At 51.2% G+C, this 20,022-nt stretch overlaps 1 protein-coding gene across 2 annotated transcripts in view; it reads right to left on the reverse strand.

Moving 5' to 3' along the window:
* The window catches only part of PLXDC1 (plexin domain containing 1), a 71,221-nt gene that overhangs the window by 24,124 nt on the left and 27,075 nt on the right, over positions 1-20,022 (reverse strand). For both annotated transcript variants that reach the window (XM_031468216.2, XM_031468215.2), the window contains exons 3-10: positions 19,823-19,966; positions 19,475-19,544; positions 18,747-18,869; positions 17,990-18,108; positions 16,918-17,017; positions 8,140-8,235; positions 3,798-3,879; positions 318-378 (exon numbers count right to left, since the gene is read on the reverse strand). In XM_031468216.2, the coding sequence (XP_031324076.2) occupies positions 318-378; positions 3,798-3,879; positions 8,140-8,235; positions 16,918-17,017; positions 17,990-18,108; positions 18,747-18,869; positions 19,475-19,544; positions 19,823-19,966 (795 nt within the window). The remainder of the gene's footprint in view (positions 1-317; positions 379-3,797; positions 3,880-8,139; positions 8,236-16,917; positions 17,018-17,989; positions 18,109-18,746; positions 18,870-19,474; positions 19,545-19,822; positions 19,967-20,022) is intronic.

Consider the following 20,022-nt stretch of genomic DNA (forward strand, 5'->3'; position numbering starts at 1 on the left):
GCTTTTTGAACATCACCAGGTGTACAGCCTCCAAGGAGATCCTGCTATGGCCAAGGCCACATCCGAGGTCCCCTCTGCAAGGACCAAAAGAGTCCCTGGGGAGCAAGACCAAGTCACCAAGAGAAGTACTTGTCCTAGGGACCCACCAAGCCCTCGAAAACCTCCCACGTTGGCCAACTCGGAGCAGATGGTGGGGCCAGCCCCAGGCAGAGGGGAGAATTTCACCAAGAGCCAAAGACGCCTTGAGAAAAGCTACCAAGTGAGGGGCTACCAGCAGCCTGGCCCTTCCCCACTCCTGGCGCACTGAACCCTCTCACCTCCTGGGCACAGCTGTAGGCCAGCCACTCCTGGCGGTAGCGGTCAAAGCCACTGGAGCATCTGCAAGGGGAACCAAAAGGCCAGAGGTGTGATGGGATTGACAGAGAAGCCATCCCCTCCATTCCCCCCCCCCCACGCAGTAACAGTTCTCTGGTGATAGCAAAGAAGGGGCGAACCTCCCCAAGACCACTAGGCAGGTGCTCCGGCACCAAGGGGCTGTGGGATCAGGAGTCAGACCCTCCTGCCCCAAAGGAGGGGAAGCGATTTGTGGCATCCTCACCTTCTTCCTGAGCCAGCTCCCCAGGACCAAGGCCACATCTGCCCAGGTGTGTGTGTGTGTAGGGAGCTGACGGACTGCCTGACCTCTAATGACCTTTAAGACGCCCCCTGACTCTGGGCAGCCTGAAATTGCTGAAAATCCAGGGAATTCACACCATGTTCTCATCTAGGGAAAGTCTTGCTCATTTGCCGAGCCCCGCTTCTTGGTGGAGGAGCCTAAACTTGGCACAAGGAGAAGCAATGTGGAAGGTGGACACCAGCTGATCTGGCCAGCACCTGCTGTGTGACCATTAAAGGGCAGTGAGGGTCTTGCCATAAACTGGAAGAGATTAAAGACTGGCTGACAAGGGTCCCCCGAGAGGATATTGCAAGGTCAGCTGGGCTGGAAGACGTCAAGTGCTTCCCTAGGAAGAGGTGCAGGTGTAAGGATGAACCAGAGAATGTTCTCCACGGCATCATGCTCAAAGCTCTGTTCTTCACTCTGGTGCCAGGAGATGCTATCAAGCCCTACTCAAGTGCAGGGCATCTGCATGGGAAGATAGTTTCATGAGCCACCAGTGCTGAAAAGGTAGTCGTGGCTAGTTAACTCTGCACCAGGAACTGCCAGCTCATCTTCCCAAGATCTGGTGAGGCCGAGGCTTCGAGGCACTGTCAGTCTTTGCTTCCGAAGATGTCCCTGAGCTGCTCCTCCTGCAGTGGGGACAACTGAAAGGAACTGAGCTCTTCCTCTCAGGTCCTCTGTGCCCACTGCTTCAAGGGATGGAGGGTTAGGGGCACTGTTGGGGGCTGGGAACTAAAATTTCTTTTAGGCCAAACAGAACTGGTTCTTTTAAGGACTGAACCTTCAACGTGGTCTAAGAGCATTACATTCCAAGCCCCAGGCCAACCAACCCAGATGCGAAGGAGAAGGGCATGAGAAATGGCCATTGTCTGAGCACCTCTGGATGCCAGGTGTGGCCCCAGTCACATGCTGCTCCTGAACTATCTCATGGGACTCCCAAAGACACTGTAAGGCAAAGGGTTAGGACCCTCATTTTCTGAGCCAAATCCTGGAGTCAAGGTCACTTGCAGTCTCCGGAGTGGGCCACTGGGGGGCAACGTGGGATGAGAGGAAGACTCCTGCATGATAAATGAAGTAATCTAAATCAGCTCTGGCCCCATCACGGGGAAGCCGAGGACACACGCGGTGGTTGCCAGCAGCTGCTGGTGGGAGAGACCACAGTGGCCGGCCCACTGCAGCAGCCCTGACCTCTGGCTTTTTAGGAGGCTGGAGTCTGCTCTCCGTTGGAGCTGAGGAGATCTGCCTGGAAGGGGCCTGTGTTGGGTGAGCCCAGGCCCTCAGACATCCGGGGACAGGATACTCAGCACTGAGTCAGCCTTGCACGCTCCCCAGTGGAGCTTCTCTGTTCCGGACCTGACATAACCCAGCAAAGGCAGTGTCCACACCCAAGGCCCTGCCCTCCCCATGACCAACCCTCATTAAACTGTCAGGGTTTTCTGGGTTTGGGTGTATGCATTAAGTGGGGGGTGTATCAAGCCAGGGTTCTGCTTTCATCTGACCCACTTTGCAGTTCTCATGGCTCAGCTGTTGTTGGACGCTGAGTCACGTGGTGGCAGCCAGCCCAGCATTCCAGGGCTCATCTGAGGTCTTCTGGATTATCTCCCCACCCTCAGACAGTGGCTCTCAAACTTGAAAGTGCCCAAGATGGATCACACCACAAAGCCCCACGCCAGGAACAACCAAGCTGGGGTCTACCCCGTGTACTCTCTGAGGCTCAGCACCTTTCATGTGAAGGGCCCTAAACACTTCGCAAAAATACCATTTGGTATTTGAGGAGTTAAAATAACAGGCAAGGGTCGGGGAAGGGGGGTGGAGAGGGTAGAGTTCAGTGGTAGAGCTTCTACTTAGCATGCATGAGGTCCTGGGTTCAATCCCCAGGACCTCCATTAAAAATAAATAAATAAACCTAATTACCTCTCCCCAAAGTAAAAAACAAATTAAAAATAAAATAACAGGCACGTTTCAAAAAATAAAAAACAAAAAACAGGCACGTTCCTCAACCCCATCTCCTCGAATCACATAACCCCAGCCCATTTTACAGAGAAAGCAAACTGAGGCCCCAAGGAAGCCTGATGAGGGGCCCTTTCTCCTCCCGGCCCACAGCTCTGTCTTGTGTACTGGGCAGGCCTCCTGTAAAGGCAATAGTTTCTATTCCTAAGTCAGAATATTGGAAAGGCGCAAAAGGAACACTGACAGCTGCATAGAATTCGAGCCTCTGTAATTTGCAAGTGTCAAGATTATCTTAAAGGCTCTTGGAGTTTATAAGTCTTTCCACTGTCATGGGAGCCCTAGTCCCCAAAGAAATTCTCTTTTTTTCTTTCTGTCATTTATTTATCTTGGACAGGAGAACAGGGCTCCAATTCTGAGTCTAATCTATGAGGACATGATTTCAGAACAGGGAATGGAAGAGGAGCTGAATTTAAGAAATTTATCCCTGAATCTGAATCTCATCCAGAATTTTCCCTGCTTCCAAAACCAAGCAAACACAGCTTTGTAGTTTGCCCCAACTTTCCACAGACGCCTGCAATTTCCACAACCTTGGGTTTTTAGGAAACCCTGCTGCAGCCTGACTGAGAAAGATCTTGAGGTGGTGTTCTGGGGTAGTGGGGCTCTGGCCCAGTGGCAGTGGGTCTTTGGATCATCCCCTGTCTCTGAGCCGGCAGATCTCACGCTTGTTTGTGGATGAGACACCATGTTAAAATGCAGGCTCGTGGGTTTCTCTCCCAGAGATCCTGATGCAGGGGGCTGGGCCCCAGGAATCTGCATGTTTAATGTGAGCCCGAGCTGATGCTGGGATGCTCCCAACTGTGGACCACTCTTTGGGAAGGCTGGCCCAAGGATGAGCCAACCCTTCCAGGTGTGAGGAGGGAGCTGCAGTAGCTGGAATCTCCAAACTGTCTTCCAGAAGTCTAGTGTCACCACAAGGTGAAACAAAGTCACCTCGATCAGTCACAAGCCTCAGGGAGAAACTCACTTCTGTGATATTCTTGTCCTGAGCATCAGAGTAGTCCTGGCCAGAGATACCTTCATGTAGACAGTGAGGCCCGAGACAGGGAGCGAGGCCGTGCCACCTCTGCCCCACCCCTCGGCCCCTCGCACAGTCTGCCTGCGGGACCCAGAGGGCAGCCTGGGTACAAACCTCTGGAGGACGTGGCACCAGCTGCAGTTGAAGGTCAGGTCTGAGGACATGCAGGCGTCACAGCTCCGATGCTGCAGGCAGGCTGCAAGAGAGAAGAAGGCAGCAGCCTCTCGGCGTCAGCCCCTCCACAGGCCTCCAAAAAGGTGCTACTTTCCTGAACGCTGGGCCCTTACAGAACTCGGGAGGCCCCAACCAGCAGGGACGGGACCCTAGCGGTCATCAGTGCCACCCTCACTTGAGTCTGGCCCTGATTTCTCCAACTCTCCCTCTCCACCCTCCCTTTCTACCCCTGTCCTTCCCTACCTCCCTTCCTTTTGTCACCAGGAGGTGAGGCCCTGAGCTGGTGCTGGGGATTCAGCAGGAACACCTGGTACCTGCCTTCTTGGGCCTCACAGTCATATGGGAAGACAGACACTAAACAGATAATCAAACAAAAATAACTACATCATTAGCATGGTGATGAGGCATCTGAAGGAAAATTACAGGGCGCCGTAAGCACATCCAAAAGGATCTCACCTAGTCTGGGAAGTTATACTCCTGGGCCATTGCCTACAATTGCAGCGTTGGAAAGGACCTTTTTTTTTTTTTTAAGGTGAATGCAGGTTTATTTAGAGAGATACACACTCCACAGACAGAGTGCGGTCTGTCTTACTAGAAGGGAAAATGGCTTAGGAGATACACACTCCATAGGCAGAATGTGGGCCATCTCGGAAAGGTGAGAGGGAGAGAGACTGAGACATGTGGGGTGTTTAGTTTAAAGTAAAAGTAGATACACACTCCATAGGCAGAGTGCGGGCTGTTGGAAAGGATCTTTTAAAATTGAGATACATTTGACATATAACATCATGTGAATTTAAGATGTACCACATGTTGATTCTGATACATTTATATTGCTGTATGTATGATCGCCACATCATCGCTAGTTAATGCCTCCATCACTTCACATCATTATCACTTCTTCCAGTGTTGGGGAACAATTAAGACTGAGTTTCACAGCAAGTTGAATGTTTGTATACAGTTGCATTGTCTCCAATCACTGAAAAGGACTTTTTAAGATGTCCTGATTTGACCTCCACTGAGTGCTGGCCAGGAGTGCTCAGTCCCCCTCCTGAGGACAGTCCATGTGGCAGGACTGCCTGCTCCTGGCCTCTCCAGCTCCTCTCGCCTCCTCCTAGGGAAGTCTGGGTGCTGAGTCTTCGAGGGTAAACCAGGCATATGTGATTCTATTCCTTTCTTCTCTCTCTTCTCTTGGAAGTGAGCTCTTCCCAGGGGGTGTGCTGACCTCTCTGCTCATCCAGGCTTAAATCCTCCCTGGGAAGTGACCTGACCTCTTGGTGCCTCAGTACCTCACTTGTAAAAGAGGGATCAGGATGCTCTGCGGTGGACCTGCTGTGAAGAGATAGCTAGAGAGGGTTTATAACAGAGCCGGCCACACGGTGAGCCTACTGGATGCTACCTGTTATCAACTATTGTCCATTTGTTCCCCTCAATATACCTAGCAGGTGTTCATTCACTCATTCATTCTTCCAACAAACATTTTTTGAGCGTCTCCCCTGATGCTGGAGATGCAGCGTGAACAGGGAAAGACAGAAGCACTGCCCGCCTGGGGCCCACACGCGAGTGGAGGAGATGGCCAACAAGTACACAGACAAATTAATCTACACGAGGGTTCCCAGTGGTGAGAAGGGCTGGGAGAAAAGTAGAGAAGAACAGGAAAGTGGCTGACGTTGAGGGGGGTGTCTTATTCAGGGAGGTTGGGAAGGCAGGGACTAAGAGAAGGGAGGAAGCCAGCCAGGCAGCTCTCCTGCAGGAGAAGTCCAAGCAGAAGGACCCCTGCGTGCAGAGGCCCGGGAAGGGCACGACCCAGGGATGCTCCCAACAGCAGCCAGAATGCTAATGGGCAGTGCACGATGGAGAAGTGGAAGGTAGTAGGCATGGGGAGGAGCGGCAGCTGGGGTCTAGCAGGGAGGGCTGAGTCAGAGAGCAGAAAAGTTAGTGGGAGCGGTTGCTGGAGGGTGTGTGGACCCCTAGCAGAGAGGGCCAGTGGGGCAGGAGTATGGGGGCTGGAGTTCCAGTGCTGTTCTTTTGCAGTTAAATGCTACCCACTTAAGTGAACCTGAATGACCTCGGAGTGGCAAGCAGCTGCCACTCAGCCCATGCATTTTATCATAAGGACAGACAGGCGCTGACCTGGAATAACTGTGCAATATAAGGGCTCATCTGATGAGCAGCTGAACAGAACACATCGGTAGCAGCAAGAAGTGACCCCTCACTATAGAGAATGACCACTCATTTAATAGACATCGCTCGCATTTCTTCACCCTGTGAGTTGCCATGGGACTCTACCACAGCCCCATTCATTAGGGAATCGGTTTGCATTCCATGGACCCCCCAACAAGATGGCAGCTGGGAACCAGCCATCAGTGAGTGGAAGGAAAGCTGCTGTGGGCACAGCGTGGTCACCTTCAGTTGCCTTGTGGGAGGAACTGGCTGTAGGTGGCACTGTGTCCTTTTGTCTACCAGGGCTTTGCAGGCTTTGGAAGGGTGGATGGAAAGCCATCTGCAAGAAATAAGCAGGGACTGGCCTGGCTGGAGAATGAAGAGTTCTGGCTGTTTTGTTCTCTGGTCGATCCAGAGAGTCTAGAGTAGCGCCCAGCAAGTGGCAGGCAGTTAACAGAATCGATGTATAGTTGCTTTTGTCATCCTTATTTGACAGAGGAGGAAACTGAGGCTTGGAGAGAGTCCCTGAGCTAAGAGTGGCAGGTCTGGGTTTGGACTAATCTGTCTAAGCCAAGAGCCTGAGTTCTTAGCCTCAAGATCCCACTGTGGGTTCCACCTCCACCCCAGGCCACCTTTTCACGAGTCTCTTTGAGAAGAAGGACCAGCCAAGAAGTGTGATGGCTTAAAGATAGTGCATCCACATCTCTGGAAGAATTTCGGCTAAGTATACCCCTACCCAAAGGTAAGGGAGAAAGCCTGAGGCTGTAAGATGCAGAGTTTTCTGAGGACAAAGCTCACCAGCCTCCCAGGAGCTGAGATCACAGCCTTGGCAGCACTGCCCCCTTCCCCACATGGGAGCCCCTGACCTGGTCATTCCCAGTGACTCTGGAGGTCCCTTAAATGACTCCAGTTAAGCTGAAAAAAAAAAAAACCCTGGGAGCCTCGTGGGGTATTCATAAAACCCACTAACCTTTATTTCTCATCTGCATTTCAGATGTCCTGAGTGCTATTAAATGCTCACAAAATTCACTGGAGGAGTGGGAAGTGGCTTAAATGTACAGACAGTGTCCCAGAAATGCGCTCCCAGGATGTTTCACTTCTTCCACCCGGGCAGTTAGCCCTGCCCTTGGATGTCCTTGTTCCTAAATGCAGTTATTCATTCCTGGGACTGAAGGTTGCTCTCACCAGTCCTTGAGGAAGCCCTTCCTAGAGAGAGAGCAGCTGCGGCGGGGCTGGGGCTGTGACTGCAGAGGTCCCGGACCTATGACTACGTGTCTGGGACGGTCCTCTTTTCCAGGGGAGGACACCTGCTGGGACACGGCCTAGCCTTTGAGAAGACCCTTCCTTCCTTCCTCTTCTTTTTTCTCCACCTCCAGTTCCCAGAACCTCCAGGGACGAGGAAGCTGGGAGGTGCCATGAAACAGGAGAGAAAATTGAAATTGAAACTCTCTTTAAAAATACAGAAATGGGAGTGCTGTCCTTCCCCTCATCCTCCCCAGCTGCCCTGACCACATCCTGAAGAGCATCCCACCCCGATCCTGTGGGGTCCGCAGCCCCAGCTGGGGCCTCGGAAACGGTATGTCTTCAACTGCAGATGAGTGGGGTGCAGAAGAGGGAAGGGACCCAGCCCCCTGGTTCTGGGAGGGCTGCTGGCTAAATCCCTTTACTGCCTTCTGCCTAGGGACACCAGCACCACCTCTCCCCTAAGGAAAACACAATGATGAACTTATGGATCAGTTCAGTTCCTGGATTATCTTTTCTGGGAGCTCAGGCTAAGTTCCCAGAGGTACCTCTTTCATGGGTTTCAATTATGTATTAATAACAACAGCTGTCACGTATCAAGCACAAACCACGCCTCAGACCTGTGATGGGCCAACTGATGTCAGAGCTGCCATTTACATCCTCAGCTCTACTGCCTGAGGCTCTAACCCTTACTGTAGCCCTAGGAGGGAGGTGGTGTTGGGCCTATGTTACAAATGAGAAATGGGGCCCCAGAGAAGTTAGGTGGCCATTCCTAGACAGGGGTCAGCGGAGGGCCTATGAATGGAACTCAGTGTGACGCCAAAGCCCTTTCCAGGACAGCGGAATGCCTCCTCCCATCAGAAGAACAACCCCTACTTACTTGGCAATGGGGTGAACTCCACGGCAGATGTGCTGGTGATCTTGCTGGGGTCCAGCTCCACCCGGTGGTATTCGAAGATGGTCCTTCGTCGAGATTCTGAAACAGAGACAGAGCCTGTCATGGGGAGCATCTCATGGCCAGAGGGCTTCGAGGCCTGTACCTGGAGCCTGACAGCTGGGGAAGAGATCGTAGTGAGTGGAACCATGCGTTAGTATACAGCCACTGAGGTCAGGAAGTAAACCTATCAACCTGGGATAATGATGTTGAAACCTCGGGGAGATAGGAGGACAGGGGCTGACCTTGAGAGGAGAGTGTTGTGTTATAAGCAGGTTACAAATGCAGAGGCCCAGCTGTTCCCGGGGTCAGGACACAAGGGATCCCACATTTCCGCATGCCTCTGCACCTTCACAGCTGCTGTTCCCGTGACCCATAATGTTCTTCCATCCTTTCTCTCCTTGTCTAGTTCACCCTTCCAGATCCAGCTCAGGGCCACTTCCTCTTAGAAGCCTCCCTTGACCAGTCCCCTCCTATTCATGCCCTCTTCCCACTGCACTCACCACGTTGTGTGGTCATTAGGGTCAATTTGGAGGGTGGGGGCCATTCGACTGTGATCATCTGGTCCTGAACCTGACCCACAGTGAGCCCTCTATAAATGTCTAGAGATGCACAGGCTGACCTTGGAGAACCTCTCCTTTCCTGTATGAAGGGCAGAGCAAGATTCAGGGCCTGGAACCAGGCCTATGTCCTGCCTCAGTCCCTGCAGAAGCTTCCTACAGGACCTCAGAGTCAAGAGACCTGAGTTTTGAGTCGAGTTCTGCTCCTAACAAGCTGGATAAACTTCGGGCCTCAGTTTCCTGTCTGAAAAGTGGAAAGACAGAAATACTGGATACAACATCCTTGGGAGGAAAAAGCTGGGATTGTAGATGAAAAGACTTTTCCTAACATGGCAGTCTGAGATGCTCTGATATTTCCCACCACATCCCCACGCCCATCTAAGAACCATGACTTAGGCATCCTTCATTTCCAAAAGGCAGGAAGCCAGCTGCTGAGCTTCGTGAATGAGTTTCCCCATAAGAAGAAAAGGCCACTTAGTATTTGGTCTGCCCAGCACCCCTTCTGCCTTCTGGAAACAGAAGGAAGTGCCCCCAGTCTCTTCCTCCATGTGGTCTGTACTGCATCTTCTTCTGTGACCAATCAGAAACCTTCCCTGAGACTTTTTTTTACTGTAACAAGGGGGCCCTTTGCACTCCAGTAATGATGCTGAGAAGAAGCATGCTCAGATTCTGCTCCAGCCTCATGGGGAAAGCCAGAGAATGAAGCCACCTTGTGGAGAGTGGCACGGAGTACTGATGGCGTTCTAGGCTCTGGAGTCCTGGGACCTGCCCTGATGCCCGTCTTCCCAGCTGTTAGCTCTTTGGTTCTTTGGTTCTTTGGGCTACTTCAGTATTTCCAGTGCACCCCTGTTCACTTACGCTCGTTTCAGTTTTTTTTTTTGTTTGTTTGTTTTTTTTTCACTAGAAGCCCAGAGTAGTTGAGGATATAAGTTTCTCACTCAGCTGAAGGTGTTTGGAGTAAAGTCTCCCAAGGTGGCAGCAGAACTCAATAGGGGCATCCATGAAAGGGAGGGTGTCCCTGTGCAGCCACTGGGCACCCCATCCCCCTGCTCCCCATCCTGAGCAAAGAATCTAGGGGAGCACCCGCTGCTCAAAAGAATATCCCAGCTATGTTCCTATCATTATTTTAGCTTCAATCCTGGAACTGTTCCCTCCTACTGAACCCAGAATTTATCTTCAGGTGGTCTGACCCCAAAGCACACTCTCTTCCCACCACACCCCACTGTCCTGCTGCAGAGCCTGGGGACACCTCAGCCCCAGAAACTTCGCAAGGGCTGCAGAATGTCCTTGAAACCTTCTATTCAGTGAACAGGAAACTGCTCTGGTGCTGGTGGCAGCAAAGCTCCCCCGAAACCAAACAGGAGTCTCAGAGTCCTGCACTTGAAACGGGAGCACTACCCACTCGCATGTGCGCATGCGCGCGCGAGCACTCACATAGATAAACACACAGGTTTGTAGGTTTGTTTGTTTTGTTTTGTTTTAAATACAAGAAGGGCCCCTTGCCAAGCAGGAATGGGTCTGAAAGAGATTGGGGTGAGGAAGGGCACCTTTCTGTAATTCATCTGCCCAGAAGCACTAATTTTCAATTCACCCACAGAACCATATATGTTGCAGGGCTTGCCCCATGTGACACCAGCTGCTCTGTGAAGGTGGCCTGGGCTCTGAGTGAGCCTGGGGGATGTGAGACATCAGGTGTAGGATGGGGAAGTTGCGGCTGCATCCCACCCACAACCCCCAGGTGTCATCTCTCTTACAGAATCACCTCTTTGAGCACCACAATGTAATAGGATAAAACAAATGTGAAACTCCAGGACTTCCAAGATGCCTGAGGCCATAGGGTCTAGACTCTGAGTAAACATTTCTTCCTTAATCTGCCTCATCTTTCAAGGCTCAGCTCAAACGGCAAGCCCTCCTTGAGGACATCCCCCACCTTTGGGAGCTGTTAGTGGTCCCTCCTCTGCAGGGTGTGAGCTTCCCCCAAGGGCAGAGCCAGCTAGTTATTCGTCTCTGTCCCCGAGCCCCTCACCCCAAAACAGGGTCTCAGAACAGGGTCTCAAGAAAAGACTGTGAATGAATGAATAGCTTACAAATAGTCAGGAAAACCTCAGCAACTTAGTATTGAGGCGGGAAGCCCCATAAAAAGACAGGCAAGACCCCCAAACAGGGTCACTACTCTCGTGGCGCACCATTCGGTTCCCTGGCCCAGAGGCTCTATCTCACTTTTTGCCTCTGAAATGGCTTACCCCTAAAATTCTATTGGTTCCCTGAGTCACTTCTGATTGGTTATTTCCTTCACTCCTGATTGGTTATTAGTTTCACTTCTGATTGGTCCACTTCCCTAACTTCTGATTGGTCCATTTGTAGTACTTCATTTGCATGGAGCTCACTCCTGATTGGTTATTTCTCTCACTCCTGATTGGTCCATTCCCCTCACTCCTGATTGGTTATTTCTCTCACTCCTGATTGGTCCATTCCCCTCACTCCTGATTGGTTATTTCTCTCACCCCTGATTGGCCTATTTCTTCAAAGCTTGTTCCTGATTGGTCAAGTTCTGTTATACTTTATTTGCATATGACGTTACAAAGTGTAAAACCGGCAGCCTATAAAGGCCTGTGCAAACCGACAGACAGGGTTCAGAGCTTGGAGTGTTAGCTCATCTGGGCTCACTGGCGTAATAAACCTGAGTTCTCCAACTCTCTGAATGCTGCTTGGTCTCTTGCCCAGATGCAGGTTGCTGTCACAACTGAGCTGTAACACCCAGGTGTAACACATTTTTCTGCAACATTTCAACCTCAGGCTGCAGCACAAAGGAAGACCCTTCCTCCCCAGCCCACCACAGATTATGGCCTTTCTAAAAAGGGCAGCCCCGGATGGACCACAGAAAGCCAGACCTGCCCTTTCTGAAGTTAGAGTTCAAAACTTCCAGAATTTCTCCATCTGCAAGGATGAGAAGGAAGGTGAAATGGGAGGAAAAAGGGAGTCAGGGTTGGGGCAGGAAGAAAGACACAGACTTGTCAAGAGAGCTGATTTCAGGGTTAGAGATGCACAGATACTGGGGAAGGTGGGGCTCCCAGCAAATTCCACACCAGACTTTAGGCATGGGTTTCCCACCAGCTAGCTGGGAGCAGAGCTGGGGATGTGCCTTAAGTGAGGGTGCAGTCAGAGATGGTCAGATGTCCTCTAAAAACCAACACAGCCCTGTCAGCAGGGCAGAAGAGGAAAGAGCGTGGGTGGGTAGAAACAAATTTCTGGTTAAAAAGATTCGCTCACTTTAACTGCCAGCTTGTACTTGTTTAAGTGTATGGTTTGGTAATATTTTTATTCCTCTATAAACAGAACCCTTAACATCCCCGCCTGTGTTATTTGCCTTGAGATTATCTTGCCAACATCTGGGGCTCACCCAAGGACAATGACGTCCGTCTGCATGACCAACAGATCCCTTCTGGAACCGAGAGGGCGGCCCCAGAGCCACATTTCTGGCAGTTTGAGACGTTCTGTTTTATCTCTGCTTCGACTCACCAAAGATTCGGAAATACTACGGTCCAGGCACGGGAAGCCCTGCCTTGCCACCAAGAGATGTTCACAGCTTAAAAGAGAGATTTGCATGTCCCACTTTGTTTCAATACTAGATACCAGGGGGACAGGGTCGCTTTGGTCAGAAGAAATCAGACTGATGGGTCCAGCCACAAACTTCCCTCCAAAATGGTGGCTACAATATAAAAAAATAAAAGATGGTGGTTCAGGAAAAAGTTTTCCTTTACTCATTCAAGTCTTTCTTTGCTCATTTGGTTCTTCTTTTCATAATCATGAACTGAGCCCCAGCAGGGGACCCGAGAGAGATGAACACAGTCCTGTACTCCAAGGAGCTTTCGGCCCAGGAGGGGAGGCAGGAGGGTCCTCCTCAGCACAGAAAGTAGAAAAAGGCAGAGAGAGAAGAGGAGGGAGTCAAGTAGTACTCAGCGAGCAGAGTAGAGAGAAAAATAGAAAAGTGAAAAAGGGGTGGGTGGGGGTGGGGTTGTGCTGGGGAGAGGAGGGGCCCCGGGATGGATAAAAAACCTGCAATGAAGAGCAGCACCATAAAAGATCCTTTATCGGGAGCAAGGAGAAGACATAAAGGGGCAGATCTGGTGACGACACCCGTGCCTCCCTCCCCCTCCCCCACCCGCCACGCCCTCCCTTGGCTGGTCCTCACTCCTCTGCAGTCAGTTCCGGGGCCTCCCCCCAACCCCTGCCTTGCAGCCCAGCACTAAGGCACAGCGCAGGCCTCTGCCACATTTCTGTTCTCAAGTCTGCCTTTGAAAGGAAAGGGAAGTTCTGGTAAAGGAGAAGACCCAAGTGTTAGTGTCATCCAAGGCCATTCTGGGACCAGTCAATGGGCGCGGCTACCATTTGGAATGAAAATCCCTTATTAATCGATTCCATTAAATCAGAATCACTATCAGTTTTGATGTTGGCTACATTAAAGTTGCTTTTATACTGTCTACGAGAGAAAAGGTGTCTTCAACAAATGAACAGAGGAAGTTATATTGATTCCTGAGGGCCCTTCCAGTCAAATAAAGCCTGTACCAGCGACCCTGCACGTTTGGCATGCCCCTGCAGACAGACGCCGCGAATCACACATGAAGCTTCTCTCTGCATCGAAGCCTACTCTGCAGACTCCCTGCTCCAAAGCCTGTGGAGTGGCTTCTATAAGGAAGTAATGGTAGGAGAAACTCTGGCTGTTTTGGGCATTTTCTTCCCTCAAACCCAGGAATGAGACTGTGCAGAATTCCCTCTGCCCTCAGGCAGGGCTGGGAGGAACCTGTCTGGAGCCTGGGGGAGGAGCTGGTCCCCCAGACAGTTCAGTGGCTGAGGGATTCTTTAAGAGTGAGGAATAAACTCAGCTCCTCACAGCACCCCAGGCAGGGAGCCAAGCTTGGGTGCCAGGACAGTGACACCACCCATTCTGTAGGACAGGTGGGTTGGGATAATGTGAAGATCCACAGTGACGATAGGGTCTGTGGACCAGAGGGCTCTCCCTGAACTTCTATCATGGTTATTTGGAATTTTCTGTTATTTGCAGCTCAATCTAATTCAAACTAATTCCCTACTTGCTGGGTTGAATGTCAGACCAGAGGATTCTGATCTCTTAAGCACATAAAAGCTATCATTCCCCAAAGCAGAGGATGTAGCCCATTTTAAAACCCACTAAAGGCCACGGATACTGTCCCAGAAAAATGCACATACGTGAATATGCTCCACTCGCACCTCAATATTCCTTCCAGTGTCTATGCCTGGATCCCCAAGCTAAAAACCTCGGATAAAGAGAGATGCAATTATCAAAGCACTCACCCCTGAACTCAAGGATCAGCTCCTGTTCTCACTTAGGGTCACCAGAGGGCACAGGACAGGGGCTCTGCTACACCCATTCCGTTCAGCCCTCACGCTTGAATTCTTACTCATTTTTTCAGCACCTGCCCTGCTACAGGCACTGGGCTAAGTGCTGGGGCCACAAAGAGCCCCCAAGGAGCTTGCAGCTAGCTGGGGAGAGGGCAGATGAGCAGGCCAGTGTCATAAGTTCTATGTTAAAGCTCTTAACAAAGAGCCAGGGGGATGGAGGAGGAAGCCAGGAATTTTGCCACGTGGAGGAGGCAATATATGAGCTGGACAAATGGATGAGTAGGATTCTGCCAAGCGATAACAGGATTGGGGTGGGGGGCTTTTTACACTATGGACTGTGTCACAAAGATGCAGACAGCCCTTGGAGTGTTTGGGGAACACAGGGCAGCCCCCAGTGGACCAGTGCTGTCGGGACAGACAGTGGTATGTGACAAGAGGGTTTGGAGATGCGGCTACAAAGCTAGGCTGGTAAATATAACTAACACTGCTGTGTGTTATATATGAAGGTTGTTAAGCGAGTAAGTTCTAAGGGTTCTCATCACAAGGCAAAAATCTTTTTAAAATTTCTTTAATTTTGTATCTGGGATGATGGATGTTCACTAAACTTTGTAATCATTTCATGATATATGTAAGTCAAATCAGTATCTGTACACCTTAAGCTTAAACTTATACAGTGCTGTATGTCAATTATCTCTCAATAAAACTGGAAGGAAAAAAAAGGAAAGGTGGGCTATTGTCCTTAAAAGCCAAATTACGGACTTTGAATTGAGGCTGTAGGCAGTAAGGAGCCAGAGAATGACATGATCATATCTGTCTGGGAGTGACAAGAAGGAAGGAGCAGCAGAGGGAAGGGAGACTGGACACGGGGCAGTATCTGGGGGTCAGGCTTGGGTTTCGCTCGGCTGGTGGACCCAGCATCTCTGCAAACAGCATCTGACGTCACTGAATCTAGCACGTCCCACAACAGAGCCCTTGCATCTCCTCCCAGTCTCACAGATCAGGCGCAGCTGCCCTCCTGTTATTTCAGGTGGGCTGTGCTTCCTGCCCCCTTCCTTTACCCCACCTCCTCAAATCTCCCTGGCTTGTTCTAAAACAACCTTTCATTCCAGAATCACAGAGGAGCCTCAGATGCAGACACTCTCGGGGGATCTGACTTCCTCTAATTCACCCTCATTCAACAGCTGGATCCAACACACATTTCCTGAGACTCCGCTGGCCACAGAGCCCTTGAGGGAGGCATAGACTCTGCCCCCATGGTGCAGTAATGCTCAGGGAGGGGAAAGGGCCACGGATGCCAAGAACTGTCCTTCCTGCAAAATAGCCTGGGGTGTGTGCACACAGGGCTGTGGATTTCTGGGGAACTGAAAAGGAAAGGATTCACCCCTCTGGGTGGAATGGGAGTAGGTCAGATTTAGAAAGTCTCAATAGTGGACCCCAGGGTTTAAAAAAACAGGAGATTTGGGTTTCAGTTCTACTGTGTGACCACAATAAATTCAGTCCACCTCTCTGAGCCTCTGTGTCCTTATTTGAAAAGGGACAAATGTACAGATTTCATTTACTATGTTGTGAGGATTCACATGGCAGGAACTGAGGGGGAAATGGAGTCTTGCCACAATCACGTGAAAACTCTTGGAAATGGATTTCCCCCTCATCAATCATTGAGGTGACTGTAACCCTAGCAAACACCTTGAGGGCAGCCTGTGAAAGACTCTGAGCCAGAGAGGACCCAGCTAAGTCATGCTTTGCTTCCTGATTGACAGAAATCCTGAGATAATATGTTTGTTGTTTTAAGCCGCTAGTCTTGGCATAATTTGTTACACAGCAGTAGCTAACTAATACAATCAGGGTGATAGTGAAACTCTTTAGCAACCAGCTCTGTATGGGCATTAACCAACCAGTCAGAGCAGACGCTGACTGGAGCAATGGAGCAGGGTCTGAGCCATTCGCTAGAGCACTGGGAGTGCAGAGGGGGACAGTGAAGGGGTAAGTGAAGTGGTGGAAATTAATCTTATGGAAATACTCACACAGGGACATAAAGGTACCTATTTGCAAGAATATTCACTGCAGTATTATTTGTTGTAGTGAAAGATTAAAACAACTGAAAATTCTATTCCCCAGGGGACTCATTGAATTAAGGTCTATCCGTGCAATGGGCTATCACACAGCCATTGAAAAGAATGAGATTTGTGCTGATGTAGAATGATGGGCAGGATATACTTTGTTCAGGAGCAGAACAGAGGGCATGATACACCATCATTTGTGTTAAATATACGTACATATACTTACCCGAAGGCTTGTAGCTCTAGAAATAACCTGGTAGCCCTGGTTGCCTCCAGGGAGGGGAATAGGTGGTAGAGGGGTGGGATGGCACAGGGATCAGGGACAGGAGAGAAACCTAATTTTCCTGTCTCCTGTGATGCCCCTTCTATCATCTGGGGAGGGGAGGCAATTATGGTTGTGTCCTGGAAGGACTCATAAACCCTCATTTGGTATCTTTGGAGATTTTCTAAATGGAAGGTGTGCTGAGTGGAAGGGCCCTGGCTCCCCTGCCTCTCAGTCACTAGAGCAGTGCCTCCTACTGGAGATTTTATTGCAAAAAAGTGGTTCCTCTGCTTTAATGAAGAAAAGTTGGAACTCGCTCTGCCCCCTTTCTTCCCTCAGTTCCCACTCAGCTCTTCCGTCATCTGTCCACTCCCTGCCACCACCATCACCCCCACCAGCCTGGCTCAATCCGAGCTGAGTCCAACCCCATCCAGGGATCTCTGCTGGATCCCTGGAGACTCACCTGGCACGTCCGGGGATGGATTGAGAATCATGAAGGCGTCTGACAGTCCTGCTTTGACAGGGTGCTGGGATGAGCTGATTTCCAGGACGGACATAGGGATCTGCAGCGGGAGAAGAGGCTCCATCTACCCCACCGCCCCGATAATCTTGGGCTAGCCTAGACTTCCCCTCTGAGCTCCAGACCCATCTGCCCACTTGGTGTTGCCTCTTGGAGAATTCAAAGACATCTCAAACTCCATAGGGCCCCATCCAAATTTCCAGTCTTCCCACACCATCTCCAAACACATTTCCTTTTTTCTTTTCTCCATCTCTGTGTGTGGCACCTTCATGTAGGCAAGAGGACTGGGAGTCACCCTCGCCCCTCCCCCAACCCCTTCCTTCATTTCCCTCCTTCTCCATCTAATACACCCCCAATCCTGTTAATTAGCCTGCTAGCTGGCTCCCAAATCCATCCAGTTCTCTCCATTGCCCCCCCATCCCCCAAGCTGGCATCACCTCTCACCTACATCATCTCCCAGCATTCCCTCTGAGCCCCAACTCTCTGTCCTCCACTCTGAAGCCAGAGTGATTTTTAAAAGGCAAATCCAGTTGTTCCCCTGGCCCATCTCGCCCCCACTCCCCCCACTCCAGCCAGGCTGCCTTCTTTCAGGGCTTTGTCCAACCATGCTCTGTCGTGCCACAGAGCCTTTGCATGTGCTTTTTTCGCTCCTGGAACACACCTCACTCTCCTCTTTGCTTCCTTAACTCTCACACATTCTGCAGATTTCAGCTCTTTTCCTCGGGAGATCCTCTCCTGGCCCCGTTCAGGTAAAGAGCCCCATGAAAGGCTTTCCTGGCATTTCTGTTTAGGAGCACTTGTCACAATGGCAATTCTACATCTGTCCCCACAATTACGATGCATCCTCTCCCACCAGATTCTCTCCACCACAGGGGTAGGGCTGGCAAGCATCTTATTACCTGCTGTTCCCCAGCATCACATCCTATGTCTGGCGCATTGGAGGGTCTCTGCAGATGTTTGCTGAATGAAAGCAAGTGCCCAAGACCCAGCCATCTCTTCAGCTGGGCCCACTCACCTCTTTGTAGCCGAACACAATGCGCCCGTCTTGGTGCAGAGCTGCCTGGAAGGTGAAACTGCCCCTGTCCTCCCGGCCTTGGAGATAGACATGGTCCCACTGAACAACAAAGACTGTCCCTGGTAAGGAGAGCAGAGACCAGGCTGGGCAGAAAGGAAGTGCAGGGAGCAGGGCCCTGCAGAAGTGGTGGCCAAGGTGAGTGGGCCACAGGTGGGCTTCTTTAGGGATGATGGGGCCAGTTTGCAAATTTGACAGGAGGCAGGAGCTGGGCAGCCCACAAACATCAGTCTGGCTTCCAAGCTGAAGAGGAACCAGAAGACCCTGCTTCAGCCTCCCCCCAGCCCAGGTGCTATGATTGATCATCTCCAGCCCCAGGCACACTGCTTCCTTCTGGCCTATCCTCACCCCTTGAGATGAAAAGGAGAAATAGGAGAAACGTCTGTCCTCCTGGGGTGGGAGGTAGGTGCTTAAGGGACAACTTGGTGAGAGTAACAAACAATAAAGGTCTCTAACATTTATTTCACCTCTACTAAGAGCCAAGAGCTTTCATTTCATTATCATCAGATCCTGTAAGGTAGCAGGCATTTTGTCTCCATCTTACAGCTGAGGGAAATGAATACAGAAAAGTGGGGGGTGGCTGCCTTGCTGTGTGACTGTGGGCAAGCCCTTGCCCTCTCTGGGCCTTGGGCTCCTCTAAAGGGGCTGGACCAAGGAAGTCCTGGAGTTGGGTGACTCACATGTTGAGATCTGATCTTACCATTGTCAAAGTAAGCAACTGTGGAGTTGTCAGAGTAGCCAGGGTTGAAGTTGGCCATCAAAGGGGCCACATACTGAGTAGCTGTGAGCATCCGATGGATCACATCGCCCATGAAGATGAAACCTGAGGTGGGAAAAAGTGTAGATGAATCAGAGATGGCCCAGAGGGGTTGCTTCCCCATACAGGAAGGAGCAGTGTAGACGGGGCTGGAAGCGAGTCTTGGACCTCTGTCCCCATTCTCACATGGTGGACTCTGGGTCTGGCATGTATGAAGCAAAAGGGCCTCAGACCAGAGAAGATTCTTCCTGCCCCTCCCACATCTCTCTGTCCCTTGGAAAGTGTACAGAAATCAAAGATGGGCTCCTCATATCAACAGGAAGCCTGGTTCCAAGATGCAGGTTCTCAGCACAGGCTCCTCTCTCCCACTCACAGACTCAGAAACACAGGGATCACAGGGACTGCTCACACTGGCCTGAGCTGACCCAGAGGGAGACACACACACACACACACACACACACACACACAGACAAGCAAGTCAGTCGATGTAAAGGATGTGGTCTGAAACACTCACTTACTTCCCCACTGAGAGTGGGGTCCCAAGAGAGTCAAATGTGGGACCCTCCCCAGTCTATCTATAAAACCCTGTGTCCAGGGAACCTCCCCAGGTAGGACCCAAGTTCTGCTTGAAATCCCCAAACCCTCTCCCAGCCCCACGGATAAGGCCTTACCTCCAGTTGCTATGGTGATCTGCCGCAGAGGGTGTCCATAGAAAGGGAAATCAAAGGACAAGACCACTCTCTGCAGGGGATGGGAGAGAGTCAGCACGGGCCAACCTGCAGGCCAGGGAGCTGGGTACCCACACTGCCCCATGCTTGTCTGGACAGGGGACCAAGCATGTCCAGGGCAGGCCCCCACGACCACAGGTGGGCACCCCAACTCTGGTCAAGCATCTCAGGACACCCCGACCTTCCCAGACAACAGACCTCAGGCCACAGCCATGCCCACTGACCAGGTGGGGTGGGCTGGCCTCTAGCCCCTCAGTGCAGGGCGGCGCTCCCAGGGACTAGGACACTCACCGAAGCCTGCCGGTGGGTGTTGGAGAGGATTCTGTGCACCTTCACTTGGCTCTGGTTGGCTTTGGCAACATCCACCCACAGCTCCCGGTTGCGGGGCTCGCTGGGACCATACAGACGGGACACATAGTAGCTGTGGTTGTCCTCCTGTCATCAACCAAGACAGAGCCCACAGGAGGCATGAGGGATCGGGGTGCCAGGAG

This window comes from Camelus dromedarius, chromosome 16 (genome assembly GCF_036321535.1).
Source record: "Camelus dromedarius isolate mCamDro1 chromosome 16, mCamDro1.pat, whole genome shotgun sequence".
NCBI classification, from domain to species: domain Eukaryota; kingdom Metazoa; phylum Chordata; class Mammalia; order Artiodactyla; family Camelidae; genus Camelus; species Camelus dromedarius.